Source organism: Candoia aspera, chromosome 3, assembly GCF_035149785.1.
Source record: "Candoia aspera isolate rCanAsp1 chromosome 3, rCanAsp1.hap2, whole genome shotgun sequence".
NCBI classification, from domain to species: Eukaryota; Metazoa; Chordata; class Lepidosauria; order Squamata; family Boidae; genus Candoia; species Candoia aspera.
The window spans coordinates 110,978,917-110,997,953 of NC_086155.1; the positions used below are offsets into that span (position 1 = coordinate 110,978,917).

General features: G+C 44.6%; 1 protein-coding gene across 1 annotated transcript in view; it reads right to left on the minus strand.

The window, feature by feature from the left end:
• LOC134493809 (cysteine-rich protein 2) overlaps positions 1-19,037 on the minus strand; it is a 67,954-nt gene that overhangs the window by 1,449 nt on the left and 47,468 nt on the right. The window contains exons 5-7 of the mRNA XM_063298592.1: positions 14,433-14,501; positions 11,725-11,819; positions 1,131-1,188 (exon numbers count right to left, since the gene is read on the minus strand). Of these exons, the coding sequence (XP_063154662.1) occupies positions 1,131-1,188; positions 11,725-11,819; positions 14,433-14,501 (222 nt within the window). The remainder of the gene's footprint in view (positions 1-1,130; positions 1,189-11,724; positions 11,820-14,432; positions 14,502-19,037) is intronic.

A 19,037-nucleotide genomic window follows, 5' to 3' on the forward strand; every position in this document is an offset into this window, starting at 1 on the left:
TCTGCAGGTTAAGAGAACCTCAGGGAAATGCAAAATGTTTTGAAAAAGGCCTATGATGGGTGAGAAAAACAAGATGATCCAATAAGAATTAAGCATACTTAGAGGCCACACAATTTTGACTGAGAGAAAGAGGCAATGCAATAAAATGAAGTGTCTAGAAAAAAGGCATGGTTGATTGGCTAACATCTTGATCAAGAAAAGTAACAGTTAAATACTTCAGGGCAAGTCCCACTTGTTATTCCTAAGTGTCAAGGATATTTTTCAGCAGTGTCTGCAGGGTGGTATCAGATACACATCAGCAGCACTGCAGCACAAACTCTGCCCCTTTGCTACATGTATTGTGATGTGGCACACCTGCCTCAAAAGAACGGAGCTCATGGCAAAACAGCATGAGACAGCTTTTGCATTTTCATGAAAACAGCAAGTTCCTGTGGACCCCACTATTACTTTTTTACTTGTATGCTCCTTGCCATAGCTAAATAGTTTTATTTATTGTATTTATTTCTTATAATTATCATATGATGTGCTTTCTAGCTTTAATTTAGAAGTATAACACTTCAATTATACTTTAATCATAATTTGAAGTTTTTCATCAAAATAAAATTGTAATTTAAGATGATTTCTTTTATGGTAAAATTATGCAAAATACATGTTACAGAGAGTCCGTAACAGTTTTCATCTGATATGCCCAATATCTTATCTTGTTTAGATTTGATATGCCAGATCTAGACAAGAAACATGTCTAGTGAAGAGTGACAAGCAATGAATCTGCACAGCAATAACAAAATAGTACTAACAATTTTCTTGTGTCACTTGGGCCCCATCCATCCATCCATCCATCCATCTGATTTGTATGGCTGTCCATCTTAGAGTACATCTCTGGGAGACTCACAACCACAATAAAACTATGAAAACCATAAAAACAGAAACTGAAAATCTGGGGCCTCAAGTGTTCCCAGGATGCCCCAGCAACTATCCACAGGCTCCCATCGCTTTACCCCAGTGCCTGGATGAAGAGCCAGGTCTTATGACTAGGTGGCAACATGAAATGAGGTGAGAGAAGAGGTAATTGATAATAAGTGAGTCAGTTGCCTTGTCAATATTTAAATTTATCTGTCTATCACACTCACCCTTTGGTCCAAACAGGATCCCATAGCATGGTTTGTGGCAATATGGCTGTCCATCATGCTGGAGGGAAGAAAAATAGAAGATGAATACATCAGTGTAAGTCATGAGGTCAGCCCCCTTTCTCCTAACAACTTTAAACACATTGCTAACTATTGAACTAAATATTCCCATTAGTATGTTCAATCAACCTATGCCTCAAAGCACATTAAGTATTACATAAAGACACATGCTCTAGAGGAGGTGCCAGAAGTGAAAAACAAGCTTCTAACTTAGCCCCTGGACATCTATCATACTAAAATATTGACACTCCCTGCCTCATGGCAATTATAACATAAGGCCAAGGAAATCCCTCACTCCATAGCTGCCTCTGTTCTAGCTGTCCCAGGGATAAAACTGCAAGCCTTTGACCAAATTAAAAGGCTATGTCCATTACTGGCAAATAGTACACATTGTGCCTGAATACAAAAGCACATTTTGGATCCCAGATCTCACTGACAAACAATGTAGAACAATGATCTAACACATCTCTATACCTAGAGGAATGTTGTTTATTCGTTTAGTCGCTTCCGACTCATCATGACTTCATGGACCAGCCCACGCCAGAGCTTCCTGTTGGTCAACACCCCCAGCTCCCCCAGGGATGAGTCCGTCACCTTTAGAATATCATCCATCCATCTTGCCCTTGGTCGGCCCCTCTTCCTTTTGCCTTCCACTCTCCCTAGCATCAGCATCTTCTCCAGGGTGTCCTGTCTTCTCATTATGTGGCCAAAGTATTTCAGTTTGGCCTTTAATATCATTCCCTCAAGTGAGCAGTCTGGCTTTATTTCCTGGAGGATGGACTGGTTTGATCTTCTTGCAGTCCAAGGCACTCTCAGAATTTTCCTCCAACACCACAGTTCAAAAGCATCGATCTTCCTTCTCTCAGCCTTCCTTATGGTCCAGCTCTCGCAGCCATATGTTACTACAGGGAACACCATTGCTTTAACTATGCGGGCCTTTGTTGTCAGCGTGATGTCTCTGCTCTTAACTATTTTATCGAGATTTGTCATTGCTCTTCTCCCAAGGATTAAGCGTCTTCTGATTTCCTGACTGCAGTCAGCATCCGCAGTAATCTTTGCACCTAGAAATACAAAGTCTTTCACTGCTTCTACATTTTCTCCCTCTATTTGCCAGTTATCAAGCTGGTTGCCATAATCTTGGTTTTTTTGAGGTTTAGCTGCAAACCAGCTTTTGCACTTTCTTCTTTCACCTTCATCATAAGGCTCCTCAGTTCCTCTTCGCTTTCAGCCATCAAAGTGGTATCATCTGCATATCTGAGATTGTTAATGTTTCCTCCAGCGATTTTAACTCCAGCCTTGGATTCCTCAAGCCCAGCACGTCGCATGATGTGTTCTGCGTACAAGTTGAATAGGTAGGGTGAGAGTATACAGCCCTGCCGTACTCCTTTCCCAATCTTAAACCAGTCCGTTGTTCCGTGGTCTGTTCTTACTGTTGCTACTTGGTCGTTATACAGATTCTTCAGGAGGCAGACAAGATGACTTGGTATCCCCATACCACTAAGAACTTGCCACAATTTGTTAGGGTCCACACAGTCAAAGGCTTTAGAATAGTCAATAAAACAGAAATAGATGTTTTTCTGAAACTCCCTGGCTTTTTCCATTATCCAGCAGATATTGGCAATTTGGTCCCTAGTTCCTCTGCCTTTTCTAAACCCAGCTTGTACATCTGGCAATTCTCGCTCCATGAATTGCTGAAGTCTACCTTGCAGGATCTTGAGCATTACCTTACTGGCATGTGAAATGAGTGCCACTGTTCAATAGTTTGAACATTCTTTAGTGTTCCCCTTTTTTGGTATGGGGATATAAGTTGATTTTTTCCAATCTGATGGCCATTCTTGTGTTTTCCAAATTTGCTGGCATATAGCATGCATTACCTTGACACCATCATCTTGCAACATTTTGAACAGTTCAGCTGGGATGCCGTCATCTCCTGCTGCCTTGTTATTAGCAATGCTTCTTAAGGCCCACTCAACCTCACTCTTCAGGATGTCTGGCTCTAGCTCACTGACCACACCGTCAAAGCTATCCCCGATATTGTTATCCTTCCTATACAGGTCTTCTGTATATTCTTGCCACCTTTTCTTGATCTCTACTTCTTCTGTTAGGTCCTTGCCATCTTTGTTTTTGATCATACCCATTTTTGCCTGGAATTTACCTCCGATGTTTCTAATTTTCCGGAAGAGGTCTCTTGTCCTTCCTATTCTATTGTCTTCTTCCACTTCCGTGCATTGCTTGTTTAAAAATCATTCCTTATCTCTTCTGGCTAACCTCTGGAATTTTGCATTTAATTGGGCATATCTCCCCCTATCGCTGTTGCCTTTTGCTTTCCTTCTTTCTTGGGCTACTTCTAGTGTCTCAGCAGACAGCCATTTTGCCTTCTTGGTTTTCTCTTTCTTTGGGATGTATTTTGTTGCCGCCTCTTGGACAATGTTGCAGACTTCTGTCCATAGTTCTTCTGGGTTCCTATTTACTAAGTCCAGTCCCTTAAATGTATTCTTCACCTCTACTGCATATTCCTTAGGAATATTAGTGAGCTCATATCTAGCTGATCTGTGAGTCTTCCCTAATCTCTTTAGTCTGATCCTAAATTGTGCAGTAAGAAGTTCATAATCTGAACTACAGTCAGCTCCAGGTCTTGTTTTTATGGACTGTATAGATGTCTGCCACCTTTGGCTGCAAAGGATGTAGTCAATCTGATTTCGGTGTTGTCCATCTGGTGAAGTCCACATATAAAGCTGTCTCTTAGGTTGTTGGAAGAGAGAGTTTGTTATGCAGAGTGAATTGTCTTGGCAAAATTCTATCAGCCTATGTCCTGCTTCGTTTTGTTCTCCCAGGCCATGCTTACCTGTAATTCCAGGTGTCATTTGACTGCCCACCTTAGCATTCCAGTCTCCTGTGATGAAAATAACATCCCTTTTAGGCGTGTCGTCCAGTAGGTGCTGCAGATCCTCACAGAACTGCTCTACTTCAGCATCTGTGGTCGGGGCGTATATTTGGATCACTGTGATGTTAGATGGCTTGCCCTGAATTCGAATTGAGATCATTCTATCGTTTTTTGGATTGTATCCAAGCACTGCTTTAGCCACTTTACTATTAATTATGAAGGCTACTCCATTTCTTCTGTGGTCCTCTTGTCCACAGTAGTAGATCTGGTGGTCATTTGATGTGAAGTGGCCCATTCCAGTCCATTTCAGTTCACTGACGCCCAAAATGTCTATCTTTAATCTTGACATCTCACCAATAACCACATCCAATTTGCCCTGGCTCATAGATCTCACATTCCAGGTTCCAGTGGAGTGTTGATCCTTAGAACATTGGATTCGCCGTTCACCACCAGCACCGTCGGCCGCTAGCCGTCCGTTCGGCTTTGAGCTAGCTGCGTCATCACGTCTGGGGCTAGTTGAACTCATCCTCTGTTCCTCCCCAGTAGCATTTTGACCATCTTCCGACCTGGGGGTCTCATCTTCCGATGGTATACCGACATATCTCTGATTGTACTGATCCATTTAGTTTTCACGGCAAGAATACTGGGGTGGGTTGCCATTACCTTCCCCAGGGATCGCATTTAGTCTGACCTCTCTGTCATGACCTTCCCGTCTTGGGTGGCCCTTCACGGTTTAGCTCATGGCATCATTGAGGTGCTCAAGCTCCAGCACCATGACAAGGTAACGATCCTTTGCTGAAGGGAAAAAGAATAGCTCCAAACATTTTGGGCATTGGACACTGATATGTAAACCCCTGCCCCCACCCCCACCACAAGCTAACTTCCATAGTGGCAATGCATCCATTTGTTCCAAGAATTTCTCCATCCGTAATACAACACATTATCTTAGAAGGGAAAAAAAAGTGAAGCCTCCTTTGAATTGCTTGATTCCCAGTGAGTATCTAGGCATATCCAAGTAGTTTTCTTGCTTTGCAACTGCTGCCTTCTTAAGACTTTTTTTACTTGTAAGTTTAGCCTACAACCCTAGAATTTCCTGGTAGTCTTCTATCCAAGAAGTAACTAAACCTGACCCCATTTAAGCTTTTAAGATCAGCCCAGATTAGCTAGGTACTTTCACCTGGTTTCTACTCAGTAGCATACACTACAATTTACAAACAAAAACTTACAACCCCAAAATTTCTGTATGAAAATGTAGAAATTAGATAACATAGATATTTTACACTGCTGTAGATACACCTATTGATAAATGAATCAGATGCAGAGTTATAAAAGAACATTTGGGAGTTACTGTCAAAAACACATCCAGAAGGGACCAAGGGTAGGATACAGTAAGGAAAAAACAGTGTGTTATGAAGTAAATGTACAGAATAATTAATTATGAAGAATCAATGTGTGGTTTATTTTGTGATGTGAATTATTAATGTGAAATCATGCCAAAATCTGCTTCTCTTCCAGATCATGTTTCATCTCTTCTAGTAGCAAAATATGCAAAAGAACTGCTAGTTCAGTTCCAGAAATGCAGGAAGATAAAACCTGAATCCAACTCAATGGAGTCCTACCTGTCCTAACTACCAGGAAACACACTGAGACAATGAACTGGTCTCTAATATTTATTACTAGTACTTAACAAGAATCCTAACAAACTGAAGAAGCGTGGGAAAAACCCAGACATATAACCCCCAAGGGTTAAGGCGGTCCCGATCTGTGTGTCATGTGCGCCGTTTCAATGTCTTTGATGCATCGTAACGTTTCGCATGTCATTAATTGGATGCGTGTTTCAGTTGTCTAGGGAGGATGGGAACGATTATCTTTTGGCTTTGCTTTGGAATGTATTTGTATTATCTACTGCGCTCAAGGTTACTTTCCCAGGCTAGCAACTCTGACGATTGCTAGCACCTGTGCCGGGCGGGGCTGTTACGAGGGGGGCGGGATACGTTTGAAGCAAGGGTTTAAGTTTGTATTTGGCGCGCTTTTGCTCATTCTCAGCTTTCTCTGTATTTGTCTCTAGTACTTTAATAAATCAGATTTCATTCAGCATCCTCTTGTGAGTCTGAGTATTTGGGGCTAGGGCAATCATTACATAAAGCTGAGAATCTAAGTTCCTAAATCCGCTGGCCCCTGTCCAGGAAAGACAAGCGTCTAACCCTGTGAGGGAGAGAGCCCGCGATGACTGAACCCGACATCATGATGATGGAGGAAGGGGAACCGGACTCGACCGTGAGGCAGTCCGGCCGACCGTCCCAGGGTGGGGAGCTGTCAGCCATCCGAGAGGAGGCGAGCTCCGAGTCGGAGAGTGAAGCCGGGGGGCTGAAAACGGCCCCAGAGACCACCGTAACTTCGCCGGGCGAGCTGCTCACCTGGGATGAGACACAAGGAGATGCCACGGCAACGGGGGGTCCCTCCTGGAGGCAGAGATACCCATTATCCCCCAACGTGGTGCAGGTGCAGCCAACGGAGGGCTCACCCACTCCGGATCGGATCCGAGTGTTGGAGTCCAAAATGGATTCGTTGGAAGCTATATTGAAACAGCTGAGCTTGGATGTGACCTCGTTGCGAGAGGTCCGAGAAGAATCAAGCCAAAGGCATTCAACCCCCTCTTCCCAGGGGCTGTCCCCGGAACGGCGACGGGTGGTGCGGAGGCGCGAAGGGGACCAGTCGGTCCAGATGGAAATCGCAGCATCGCCAGGGCGATCGCCCCGGGGCCCCGTACCGCCCCGAGCCAGGGAAACACGAGCCGCGGCAGCACCGGTGGTGGGGCGCAGCGCGGCGGGAGGCGGCATGCGAGACTTCCCTGTCAAGTTTGATGGGGATCCGACCAAACTCTCGTTCTTCCTGACGAACGCGAAAGCCTACATGGAAGAATGGGGGGCGTTTTTCCAATCGGAAAAGGCAAGGATCATCACCATTGCCACCAAACTGAAGGGGAGGGCGGCAGACTGGTATGTCCAGATGTGCCAGTCGGAGGCGCCTGAACTGGAAAGTCTCGAGGAGTTCCTCGGGGCGTTGAAGCAACACTTCGAGGACCCCTTAGCAAAGGAGAGAGCAAAGCGAGCCCTGAAGGAACTCAAGCAGGGGTTCAGATCAGTGGCCGATTATGCTTTGGAGTTTAAAGCGCTAGCTGGGAAGGTGGATGACTGGTCCCAAGCAACCATTATCGAGCTCTTCAAGGATGGCTTGAATACAGAAGTGCTACGCTGGTCCCTGGGGAGGGACGACCCATACACGCTGTATGAGTGGATCCTGCTGGCGGGGAGGGCTGAACATGCCCAGGAGATCTTTGCCCAGCGGAAGACCGCCAAGTCGGGGCGGGAGGTGAAGCCCAGCCGCCCATCGACCACCGGGGGGAAACCGGGACAACGACCCTGGGACGAGGAGCGGGAGAAGCGATACGCAAAAGGCTTGTGTCTGAGATGTGGTAAGGAGGGGCATCGAGTGGCAGCATGCCCAAAAGCGAAGGTAGAGGAACGGCCCGGAAAACCGCCAGGAAAGTCCCCTGCATTGCCGAGGAAACAGAAAGCTGCGGTGGCTGAAACCGAGGGAGACGATGTGATGTTCTTCGAAATTGAGGGGGAGACCGAAATCCCGCAGCCGGCGGGAAACGCCAGCCACCTGCTCTAAAGGGCGCCGCTGGGCAGGTGGTAGAGGACGGGCGCGAGCCTCCATCGGTGAGTGGCACTTACCGCATACTCATGGTGAAATTGAAATTGGGCTCCCAATCCAAGACTGTGGAAGTATGGGCCATGATTGATTCGGGGTGTTCCCGGTGTCTTATGCACCCCGACGTGGTGGCAGCTTTGGAGCTCCCCACGTTCCCTTTACAGCGACCCATCGCTTTTACTCAATTGGATGGGTCCGTGGCAGGGGGCAAACCGGTCACCCATTTTACAGGGCATGTAGCCTTGCAACTGGGCAGTCACCAGGAAGGGTTATCTTTTGTAGTGGCTCCGGTTGGGGGACCATTGGTGGTGTTGGGGGTACCCTGGTTGGTGCAGCAAAATCCCCAAATAAACTGGGTCTACCGAACTATCACGTTTAGGGATGGATTTTATCAAGCGGCAGAGGGGAAGGGTGCCCCAGAGGAGATGGTGGGGGTTGCGGCAGCTGCGACTCCGCCTTACCCGGCCTCTCCTCTGGAAGGCTTGCCGGCTGAGTACAGGATGTTTGCTGATGTATTTGGTGAAAAGGAAGCTGACCAGTTGCCTCCCCATCGAAAAACGGACTGTGCCATAGAACTGCTACCCAACACTCAATTGCCTAAACCAAAAATTTATTCCATGACGCAAAAGGAACTGACCCTGTTGAGGGAATTTGTGGACAAAAATTTGGAGCGCGGATTTATTGAGCCGGCGAATTCACCCGTGGGGGCGCCGGTTCTTTTTCGCCCAAAAAAGGACGGCACATTGAGACTTTGTACGGATTTCCGCGGATTAAATGCCGTCTCAATTTCCAACAAATATCCCTTGCCATTGATAAAGGACATGTTGTCACATCTGGCCAAGGGCAAGATCTTCTCTAAACTGGATTTAAGAGAAGCCTACTATCGTGTACGAATCAAGGAGGGTGATGAGTGGAAAACTGCATTCAATTGCCCGTTGGGAGCCTTCCAGTATAAGGTGTTGCCGTTTGGGTTGGCTGGGGCCCCTGGGGTATTTATGCAATTAATCAATGAAGTTTTGCATGAACATCTGTTTAAAGGTGTATTGGTGTATTTGGATGATGTATTGATTTATACGGAAACCATGAAAGAGCATGTAGCTCTGGTAAAGAAAGTCTTGTGTAAACTCAGATCTGCTGAATTGTATGCAAAGCTATCAAAATGTGCCTTTCATCAGACCCAAATTGACTACTTGGGGTATAGGATTTCTGATAAAGGTATAGAAATGGACCCTGCCAAGGTGCAGGCTATCATGGACTGGGAGAGTCCCCGCACCCGCAGGCAACTTCAAAGTTTCTTGGGGTTCAGCAACTACTACAGATTGTTCATCAGGGGGTTCGCTGAGATTGCCTTGCCCCTAACGGAGCTGCTTCGAACAAAAGGGGTGGGAGATACTAGGAGAGTCAAAAATCCCGGAGCGCTGTTGAGGTGGACGCCCGCTTGTCAAACGGCGTTTGAGCGGCTGAAAGCAGCGTTCGTCAAAGAGCCCATTCTACAACATCCTGATCCCTCCAAGCCTTTCGTGGTACAGGCAGATGCCTCCGATTATTCTATTGGGGCATTATTGATGCAAAAAGATGAGGCAGGATGCCTCAAACCCTGTGCCTATCTATCCCGCAAATTCTCCGAGACTGAGAGACGCTGGCATGTTTGGGAAAAGGAGGCATTTGCAGTGAAAGCTGCATTAGAAGCTTGGCGGCATCTATTGGAAGGGGCAAATCATCCCTTTGAGGTCTGGACTGATCATAAAAACTTGGAGGCTCTTAGTACCCCTCGAAAACTGAGCCCTAAACAGGTTCGTTGGGCTCAATTTTTCAATCGCTTCAACTTTCAGTTCAAATTTATTCCAGGGAAAAAGAACTTCTTGGCTGATGCCTTGTCCCGGCAACCTCAGGATTCTGGGGCGGCGCCAGATGTGGTGAGCACCCTCTGGACGGCGCCCCAATTGGGCATGCAGGCTGTGACGCGAAGCCAAACACGCGCACAGCAACCGCCTACCACAAGCGCTGCTCAGCCAAGCACTTTGTCAATTCCCTCCCAATTGCAACAAAAGTTTCTAAAAGAGCTAAAAACTGATACTTGGTTGCTTGCGAATAAAGATACTGTCACTTTTGACAGAGGCTTCGCTTGGAAATCCGACCGCCTCTACGTTCCTGAAACCCTCAGGAAAGATGTGTTAACACGTTCCCACGATGACAAACTCGCAGGTCACTTTGGGTTTGTGAAAACCCTGCACCTCGTTCGGAGGCAATTCTGGTGGCCCACATTACGCAAAGATGTCAAAGACTACATTGCTTCATGCACTGTCTGTGCAATGTCCAAGCGCAAGGTGGGCAAACCCCAGGGACTGCTGCAGCCGGTAGCAACCCCCTCTTCCCCTTGGGAAGAAATTTCCATGGACTTTATTGTAGAGCTTCCACCCAGCCAACGCAAAACGGTCATTTGGGTGGTCAAAGACTATTTTTCCAAACAAGCTCACTTTATTCCTTGCGTGTCCATTCCGTCAGCACGTCAATTGGCCCGCCTGTTCCTTGTACACGTGTACAGGCTACACGGATGTCCCTCCCGCTTGATTTCGGACAGGGGTACACAATTTACCTCACAGTTTTGGCGGGCTTTTCTCAAGCTGTTAGGCACGAAGCAAGCCCTGTCCACGGCTTGGCATCCTCAGACGGACGGGGCCACTGAGGCTGTTAACTCTACTCTGGAGCAATACCTGCGCGCTTTTGTGAATTATCAGCAGGACAATTGGGTAGACCTCTTACCATTTGCTGAAGTGGCTTACAACAATGCAGTGCATCAAAGCACTGGACAAACTCCGTTTCGAGTGGCTCTGGGTAAAGACTTTGTACCTATCACTGATCTCCCACAACCTCCTGCCAGTACAGTCACTACACATGATTGGTCAACACAACTCGCTGACTCTTGGCCAATGATTCAACAGGCATTGGCTGATGCACAAGCAGATTATAAACTCTATGCTGATCGGAAGCGTGCCCCACACCCTGCATTCCAAGTTGGGGACTCGGTTTACCTTTCTACCAAGTTTATCAAATCTGCACAACCTTCAAAGAAACTGGCACCTAAGTTTGTGGGTCCTTTCCCGATCGTTGCTCAGATTAACCCTGTGACTTTTAAACTTGACTTGCCTCATAACCTGAAACGCTTACACCCTGTTTTTCATTGCAGCTTACTCAAACCGACTATTCCTTCTGATCGCTGGCATCGGCAACCTCCACCCCCCACCCCCATCATGATTGATGGTCAGCAACACTTCGAAGTTAAAGAAATCCTCGACTCTAGACGCCTTCGCAATACTTTGCAATATTTAGTTCGTTGGAAACATTTCCCTCATCCTGAGTGGGTCGCTGCACCAGATGTGGCTTCCCCGGTTCTAGTGGCCCGTTTCCACTCCGCTTATCCCTCGAAACCTGGTCCCTAGGGGTATTTTTAGGGAGGCGGTATGTCATGTGCGCCGTTTCAATGTCTTTGATGCATCGTAACGTTTCGCATGTCATTAATTGGATGCGTGTTTCAGTTGTCTAGGGAGGATGGGAACGATTATCTTTTGGCTTTGCTTTGGAATGTATTTGTATTATCTACTGCGCTCAAGGTTACTTTCCCAGGCTAGCAACTCTGACGATTGCTAGCACCTGTGCCGGGCGGGGCTGTTACGAGGGGGGCGGGATACGTTTGAAGCAAGGGTTTAAGTTTGTATTTGGCGCGCTTTTGCTCATTCTCAGCTTTCTCTGTATTTGTCTCTAGTACTTTAATAAATCAGATTTCATTCAGCATCCTCTTGTGAGTCTGAGTATTTGGGGCTAGGGCAATCATTACACTGTGTCTCTTTGAATGGCTGAACAGTTCCTCAGTGCTACGCATGCGCTTGACAGTCTGGATGGGAGCCCCCTGCTCGCCATTCTTACTCATGACACTACCTCAGCATGGCCTCCAGGGATTAGAGTCTTCCCGCAACGCTCACAACGTAGACAGGGACGGTGCCAATCCTTGCCCAATGAAGTCACCTTCTCAGCTACAATACACAAGAAAATGCATGTAGTTCAACTTTTTTTTATAGGTGTAAACCAATATAGGTGTAAACCAACCTTGGAGTCAATGCAGTTGTATGTTGTTAAAAATAAGAATTTTAACACATCATCCTTCTCAATGTTTATTTCAAGACCTTCAAAGCACATTACATTCTGAAGTGAATATAGTTTTATTTAAAACTTAACAATATAGACTTCAGTTGTATCTCTCCAATGCAGAAGATCTGTAATTAGGAAGCTGCCATTAGCTTTGAAAAAGAGCCTAAAAATAGTGTGAGGATGCTTGGTGTAAAACTAGGCTTTGGTTGTGCTTGCTAGCCAAATGTACTGAAAGTCACTGCACTATCTCTATCATTAGCAGGAGTGCTATTAGTGGCACTACTGGTTCCTGTGTCCCATGGGATTGCCCCCTTCTGTCTAGCCCCTGACCTTTGCACCCATCAGTCCTCCTCTGATTGTGCTGGAGACTGGAACCTTGAGTGTTGCCACCTTGTTCTTTAATGTCCTTTATCATTGATTGGTATGTTCTCTCAATGACATTAGCCAAAATGTTAGCCAATGAACAGTTCACTGGTCAATCTTCTTATTATCACCAACCTTGCTTGTCTCATTCTCAGAGGAGCTCCATTGCAGCCTTTGGAACTTAGTAGTGGAGCTCAGGAGCAAGAGATATGCTCAGCATGAGAATTAAGGCACTGCAGCTGGAATTTAAGTGGGCTGTAGCTTATAATGCTTAACTCAGAAATAAACCTGCCTTGTGCTAGTATTTTTACTACTTATTCAGATTCTGCAAATGGATGTCCATCCACTTGTAGCCTTTTGTTCCCAAGTCCACACAATCTCATGTTAGAAAGAGGAGAAAGGAAGGCTGGCAATTAGCAGGCCCACCTCATCAGGTACAACAGTCCTTGATTTCCTCTGGGCACCAACCAGCTCCAGCCCTGGAAGCCATGGCTGGTGGGAATGTGGGCAAACTGAGGGCCCCTGGGAGACAGGAATGATCAGTTGATGATAAGATGCCGCTTCCTTCCCAATAGGAACAAAGATGCAGCTGCCTTGAACTCAGAGTACCCAGCTCTGCATCTACCCAGGAGCTCCTGATACCAAACATGAAGAATCAAACAGCAACACCCCACAATAACGCAGTCTGTCCAGAGAGAGTGCAACCTCCATTTATCCATCTACGTCATCCGTTGCCCTCCCCCCTTTTTTTTACTTCCCTCAGCCTTTTTCTTAGTCCATCATTTGGGTCATGAGGTTTTGGGTTCTTGGGAAATTATCAGACAATCACAGCACGCACAAACCATGTGGATTTTTTTTTTTACTCCTTACACTCATAGCATCAACAGATACCCTCTTCAGAGTTAAACAACATTAATAATGCTTGATTGGCCACCTCCAGGCTAGCAGCACAATCATTTCTTGGATCTTCACTATTAGGCACAACTTCTCAGAGTTGATCTGTCTTACTGTCCATCTTCATTATTCAATGGTCTTTTCCTGGTCCACTCTTTCATTGCTTCAGTGAACTTGCCTTATCCTAGAATCTACATAGCTTCAGTAGCTAAAGCTGCCTAAATCATCTTCATTCATTAGCCATCTTCTTCTCCTTCCAAATGCCAAAATCTCTGTCCATCTGAATTAAGTCTTCTCTTTCTGCCAGCACATCATCCCCTTTTCAAGTTCCCTTCCTAATGGGAAGATTTCTATGTAAGTGTAATAGCTTATCTCTGTAGTGTAACACTTTTCCCATGCCAGTTTTCCAGCTTATGCTTATCAAAGGACAAGAACAGTGTGCATATCCAGGAGACCTTGTGACATGACAGCAGACAGTATTCTACTTTCTGCATCCTATCACAATCTGCTTGCAACACATCCCTGTTACGTGAGTTTCTGTTTGCTATGTTCATTGCCTCTAGGAAGTAATCAGATTTTATTTAGTAGAGAATTTATTGATTAGTCCTTCAATAGCCACAATAGTAACCCCTCACAGATCAATCATTCAAAGATGTTTATTTTCTTGCTCTCACACTTCTCACTGAAAAAAAGTTCAACTGATTAACTATAGGATGGGGAAGAAAGAAATGTACTGCATGGAATAACCAGAGCAATCTACATGCCAACTGGAGAAAGCTTTTCACATGAACAGTTGAGTTTCAGCAAAGGAAACCATAAATCATGGTTTTTAGAACTTTGTGTGTTATAGCTGTTTGGATAGCAGCACACCCAGACCTATTCCAGTGTCCATTAAGGGTGTGTTCTGTGCAAACAAGATTTAGGGCAGCATGATTTCATATCAGATCTGGGATGGGGGGTGGGTGGGAGTGGCATTAGGGCAAAATAACTATGTGGATGTGGCTAGAATGTTATTTATTGCTATGATACATCTCAAAAAACAGTAATGATCCTTAAATCTCTCATATGTATAAAAAATAATACTTCGTATTTTCCATAGCAAAATTAGGATAACTCCCTTTAAAAAAAGCTACCATTTCCAAATGAAGTGTGCTTCTTTCATGGGGCTGCAAGATCCACTGTATGTGTGACATAAAGATAGTTCAGGTGCAATGCAAGCAGGAGGTCTTCACAAAACTCACCAAAATAGACCTTCTTGGAGCAGCGTGGACAGACATTGGGCTCTCCAGTGAAGGTAGTAATGCTGGAGGCTGAAACATATAAGAATGCATGTGTTACAGATATATGCAATTCTGTTGACAGGATCTGCATTAGATGGACATTAGTTATCTTGGGAAATATACTCTGAACCTGATATTGGTGTCCTGAATCCAACCTGCACTTTACATTGTATTGTGGAGAAGTGAAAAAGCAGAATTACCCTGTATTAAGAAGAAACAAAATAGGAATGTTGCAGCGTTAAGTGTCCAGATTAATTAACCAGAAGGAAGATTCTAAGCAAGATTTCTGTCACCTACACATTACACAGAGATCATAGTCCTTGTTCTACTCAGATCCTAAATAACACAAGACATTTTAAAATATCTTATTTAAGTAGTCTGGCTTAAGAATATACTGTGTTGTACTCTAAAATCAATTAGTTTTGTCCGATGAAAAATGAATTCCTTCACCTTTATAAATTATTCAAGTTGAAACTGCATGCACAATTAGTTTATTTTGCATACTCCATTCTGTATTTTTACTCTTCTGCATAACATTTGCTGGTTTGCTAGTCATGGACAGAGATTTGCAGTGCTCTAAAACTCTGGCTCCAGTCCTATCTACTGAAATTCTTGTAGCAATCCTTCTGGTTCCTACATTTTAGTGGACATCACCCACACATTTTCAAAAATATATTCCTTAACATACATTTTTGTTTTTAACAGAAAGTTGAGAATCTCAGGTAGTTTAGTTTTGTCCCCAATTCCAGACTGTTTACATTTTGTAGATTGTGGCACAAGTACAGCTCCAAAATATACTCATCTCTGATTAAGGGCATATCTGTACTTACCATTTAAGCATTTCCTGCCTTGTGCTCAAGCTGGCTTGACTCCAAGCCAACTTAAGAAAATGCTGTTCAGACTTAGACACTTGCAAGGTATTCAGTCTGGACAGCAAGCTACCATGACCTCCCACTGGACAGTTTCCTGTTGCTGTGCCCTCCAATCTTTCTTTTCTAGGAAAGCAACTGCAGTTTACGTTCCTTCCTATGGGAAGGTCTTACTGGATGTATATACTTTTATATGTGTGAATATACTGTATATTACATATATACAGAGTTAAACTGAACTTTACATAAAGAGTTAAAGCATCAAAATGTATCTACATGCAAGCACAAAAGCAAAAATTCTTTTCTTACTGTCCTGCTGATTTTTAAATGTTTTTAAGCTGTCTTTCTCATGAACGCTATAATAATACAATTATAACACTTGCTCTATAAATAGAAAGTTGCTGGTTCAAAATACAGATTTTTTTTAAATTATTATTTTTCTTTTCCTGAACTTTTCCTTGTGCTTTTTAAAAACAAGTCCTGCAATGCATCGTTTCATTATTTTTCCCGTCACTCGAGGTAGAAGGACTTCAAGTAGTAATAAAATATATATTTCTGCTAGGTTTTGAATCAGCAACCTTCTATTTATCTTCTATTTACAAGACAAGTGCAAGGACCCTTTTGCTTTTACAGTATTCATCATAATAGTAACTCCAAAAGGTACCAAGGAGTGTGGTAAGCACTGACTCAGTTGAAAGGGTATTCCTCCCCCTGGGAAGCAGCCAATGAACTTATGGGTTATCCTGCAACAAACTGAACTGCTCTATCTGAAATACACAGGAGTGTTCAAGGTGATATAATATAGAACAGTATACTTTGGAAATGAAGCAGAAAACACTCTGAGGTTTCTTTGATGGTGAGTGGGAGATTCATAAAGGGCAACACTGTTTATTTCTGTCCTCCAGAAATAATTGTCCACCTGTTCTGTCAGGCATGACAAGGATCAGCAAAACAAAGATGGAGGATAGCTTTACAAAAAAAATCTCAAATTGAACCAACCATCTCATCTTTCATAAAAGGATGCGCAGAAAGAAAAAGCAGATGTCTAGGATCTTATCTGCTAACTCCCCGAAGTCCTTCAGCCACCCACATTTGCAAGATCCTGATTTATTTATATATACATACACATACATAATGTAAAAAAAAAATTCCCTTCTCACCCATATGGGTGGTACGTGTCTTCCTCAACCTTGGGTCCTCTACCAGAGGCCTGGGAGTTTGAGGGTTCTGCGCAGGATCTTAGCTGTTCTTAGCATTGCACTCTTCTGGACAGAGAACTCTGATGATGTTCCTGGGATCTGTTGGAGCCACTCTCCCAGTTTGGGGGTCACAGCCCCAAGTGCCCCTACCACCACTGGGACCACCTTGGCCTTCACTTTCCACATCCTCTCTGGTTCCTCCTTCAGGCCCTGGTACTTCTCCAGCTTCTCATACTCCTTCTGTAGCACCGCTACATCTATCACCACCACTGCCTTCTGGTCCTTGTCTATTACCACAATGTCCAGTTGATTGGCCAGTACCTGCCTGTCCATCTGGATCTGGAAGTCCCACAGGATCTTAGCCCTGTCATTCTCCAAGACCTTCTGTAGAATCTTCCATCTGGACTTGGGAGGGTCTAGCCCATACACTGTGCAGATGTTCCTGTACACAATGCCAACTACTTGGTTGTGCCGTTCAGTGTTTGCTGTTCCTGCCTGCATCTTACACCCTGCCACTATGTGTTGGACTGTCTCTTAGGTCTCTCTGCACAGTCTGCACCTTGGGTTCTGTCTAGTGTGGTAGACCTCTGCTTCTATGGATCTGGTGCTTAGTGCCTGTTCTTGTGCTGCTATGTTCAGTGCCTCAGTGCTGACTTTTAGTCCAGCCCTTTCCAGCCACTGGTAGGATTTCCCAATGTCAGCCACCTCAGCTATCTGTCGATGGTACATCCCATGCAGGGTCTTGTCTTGCCATGGCACTTCCTCTGCTTGATCTTCCTTCCATGTCTGCTGCTGCCTCAGGCATTCTGTCAACAGCTCATATTTAGGTGCCGTCTTATTGATGTACTCCTGGATGCTCTGGGTTTCATCCAGGACAGTGGCTTGGACACTCACCAGACCCTGCCCTCCCTCTTTCTGCCTAGTATACAGTCTCTGGGTGTTGGACTTGGGGTGGAAGCCTCTGTACATTGTGAGGAGCTTCTGGGTCTTCATGTCGGCAGCCTCCATGTCCTCCTTTGGCCAGCTCACTATACCGGCAGGGTATTTGATGACTGGCAGGGCATACATGTTGATGGCATGGATCTTGTTCTTCCCATTGTTCTTCAAGACCTGTCTGTCCTTTGGTGGTACTTAGTTGTTGCTGTCTTCCTTGCCTCCTCATCGTGGCTCCCATGTGTCTGTGGGATACCAAGGTACTTGTAGCTGGTCTGTATGTCTGCTATGTGGCCTGCTGGTAGTTCCACCCCATCAGTCTTAACTACCTTCCCTCTCTTTACTACCATCCGGCCATGCTTCTCCAGTCCGAATGATATCCCAATGTCCTCACTGTAGATCCGTGTCAGGTGGATCAGTGGGTCAATGTCTCGTTCACTCTTAGCATACAGCTTGATGTCATCCATGTAGAGGAGGTGGCTGATGGTAGTTCCACTCTTGAACTTGTATCCATATCCAGTTCTTGTGATAATCTGGCTGAGGGGATTCAAGCCCATGCAGAACAGCAGTGGGGACAGTGCATCACCTTGGTATATGCCGCACTTGTGCAAGCTGCCTTGAGTTGACTTCCAGTGTTGTCTTCCACAGTCCCATTGAGTTCTTGAGGAAGGTCCTGAGTGTCCTGTTGACTTTGTATAGCGCCAGGCATTCACAGATATGGATCTGTGGCATTGAGTCATAGGCTTTCCTGTAGTTGATCCAGGCTGTGCTCAGACTTGTCTGTCATTCATATGTATATGTATATGTATATGTATATGTATATGTATATACTGTGTGTGTATGTATGTATGCATGCATGCGTGTGTGTGCATATAAATATATAATTTTACTGAACATTTTAAACACAGGAATAAGACTAATGCAATCTAAAATAGAATAAAAATAAAAAGACTAATGCAATCTAAAATAGAATAAAAAGAAAAGAGAAAAAAGAAAAGAAAATACTAAAAGTGCAAAAAGAAAAAGAGTAGCAGAAAAATAGAAAAGAAAGAAAAAAAGATACAAAGAAGTGGCTTCCAATCCTCTTTACAGCAATTATAAGTACAATTATAAATTGACCTCTCTCTCTAAAGTTACATAATGACTCTCTTCTTTCTAGCTCAGGGTTGAACTGTGGAGTCCTTGGTGCTCTCTGAGCCTTGTTGTTTTCTTGCAGACGTTTCACTGCCAGATTAGGCAACTCCCTCTCCCTCTCCCTGTTCACACTGAAGATGTTGCCTGGTCTGGCAATGAAACATCTGCAAGAAAACAACAAGGTTCAGAGAGCACCAAGGACTCCATAATCTATCCTATCAAATCAAAACCATGAATCATAAGTTCATTCTTCTATTTTTTATGCAGAAAGTCCATAAAGGGTTTTAAGTCACCAATAATCTCGCTGCAGTTATCATATATAAAAACAATGTTCCATGACTTTTTTCCAACTGCTTATCCATCAGTCCCAAGAGGAAAAGTTCTTGTTTCAGTTTAATGTTAATCACAGTGTAAATTTCAGTCCTTTCAAC